At 42.5% G+C, this 1,566-nt stretch overlaps 1 protein-coding gene across 1 annotated transcript in view; it reads left to right on the top strand.

The window, feature by feature from the left end:
• Positions 1–101: 101 nt before the first annotated feature.
• The window catches only part of LOC130587573 (histone-lysine N-methyltransferase ASH1L-like), a gene marked incomplete at its 3' end in the record, with an annotated part of 3,634 nt that continues 2,169 nt past the window's right edge, over positions 102–1,566 (top strand). The window contains exons 1-3 of the mRNA XM_057388553.1: positions 102–168; positions 805–890; positions 1,381–1,472. Coding sequence (XP_057244536.1) covers positions 102–168; positions 805–890; positions 1,381–1,472 — 245 coding nt within the window. The remainder of the gene's footprint in view (positions 169–804; positions 891–1,380; positions 1,473–1,566) is intronic.

Raw genomic sequence — 1,566 nt, 5'->3', positions numbered from 1 at the left:
ATTTCCACAGGAACTTTGTGCTCAAACACCACGTGTTTTTGGTGCGGAACTGGGAGAAAATCCGGCAGAAACAGGAGGAGGTGAAGCACGTGGGGGACTCCATGCACAGCTCGTCGCTCTACTCCCGCTGGAACGGGATCTGCCGCGACGACGGCAACATCAAATCAGGTGAGATCATCTGAACGGGGAAAATTCAGTCTGGAGTTCCTAAAAAATACAGAATTATGTTACTAAAAAATCCAGAATGGGGTCACAGCTCGTCGCTCTACTCCCGCTGGAACGGGATCTGCCGCGATGACGGCAACATCAAATCAGGTGAGATGAGCTGGATGGGGAAATCTGGAATGGGTTCCTGGAAAATTCAGCCTGGAGTTCCTAAAAAATACAGAATGATGTTCCTAAAACAATCTAGAATGGGGTTCCTACAAAATCCAGAATGCTGTTACGAAAAAATCCAGAATGGGGTTACTAAAAAATCCAGAGAGCTTCTCATGGGAATTGGGAACTGGGCGTTACAGCAGCTTAATACTAATATAGTAACAACAATAATAATAACAATAACGATAATAACAATAATAATAATAATAATAACAACAACAACAATATTACTCCAATAACCAATTGATCCATTTAAGATGAGCTGTTGAGAACTCATGGGCATTGAGAAATGGGCGTTCCAGCAGCGTAGAAACCATCTCCGTTCTCCACCTGTCGCAGCCGCTGAATTCACAGGTTCACTGACAGGATCCCATAATAAATTCCCGAATTCCTGTATTTTGAGGTGTTTTTCCCTGTCCCCCTCAGACGTGTTCATGACACAGTTCTCGGCACTGCAGACGGCGCGCTCGGTGCGCACGCGGCATTTGGCGGCGGCCGAGGAGAACCTGGAGGTGGCGCAGCTTAACACTGTTATAATAATAATAATAATAATAATAATAATAATAATAATAATAATAATAATAATAATAATAATAATAATAATTATAATAATAATAATGATGATGATAATAATAATAAATATTACTCTAATAGCCAACGGATCCATCTAAGATGAGCTGTTGAGAACTCACTGGAATTGGGATCTGGCCGTTACAGCAGCTTAATGCTAATATAACAGCAACAATAATAGTAATAATAAAAATAAAACAGTAATAATAACAATAAAAATATTACTTCAATGACTAAACTGATCCATTTAAGATGAGCTGTTGAGAACTCACTGGAATTGAGAACTGGGCATTACAGCAGCTTAGAAACCATCTCCATTCTCCACCTGTCGGATTCACAGCCAGTTCACTGATGGGATCCCATAATAAATTCCCGAATTCCTGTATTTTGAGGTGCTTTTCCTTGTCCCCTTCAGATGTGTTCATGACGCAGTTCTCGGCGCTGCAGACGGCGCGCTCGGTGCGCACGCGGCGCTTGGCGGCGGCCGAGGAGAACCTGGAGGTGGCGCGCGCCGCCCGCCTGGCGCAGATCTTCAAGGAGATTTGTGACAGCATCATCTCCTACAAAGGTGAAGGTGATTCTCAAAAACAAAAAAAAATAAAAAATAAAATAGCCATG

This window comes from Malurus melanocephalus, unplaced genomic scaffold, assembly GCF_030028575.1.
Source record: "Malurus melanocephalus ecotype Western Australia unplaced genomic scaffold, MMel_1.1 scaffold_2098, whole genome shotgun sequence".
NCBI lineage: Eukaryota > Metazoa > Chordata > Aves > Passeriformes > Maluridae > Malurus > Malurus melanocephalus.
Note: the sequence above shows the minus strand (reverse complement) of the source record. Positions and strands in the feature narration are given on the sequence as shown.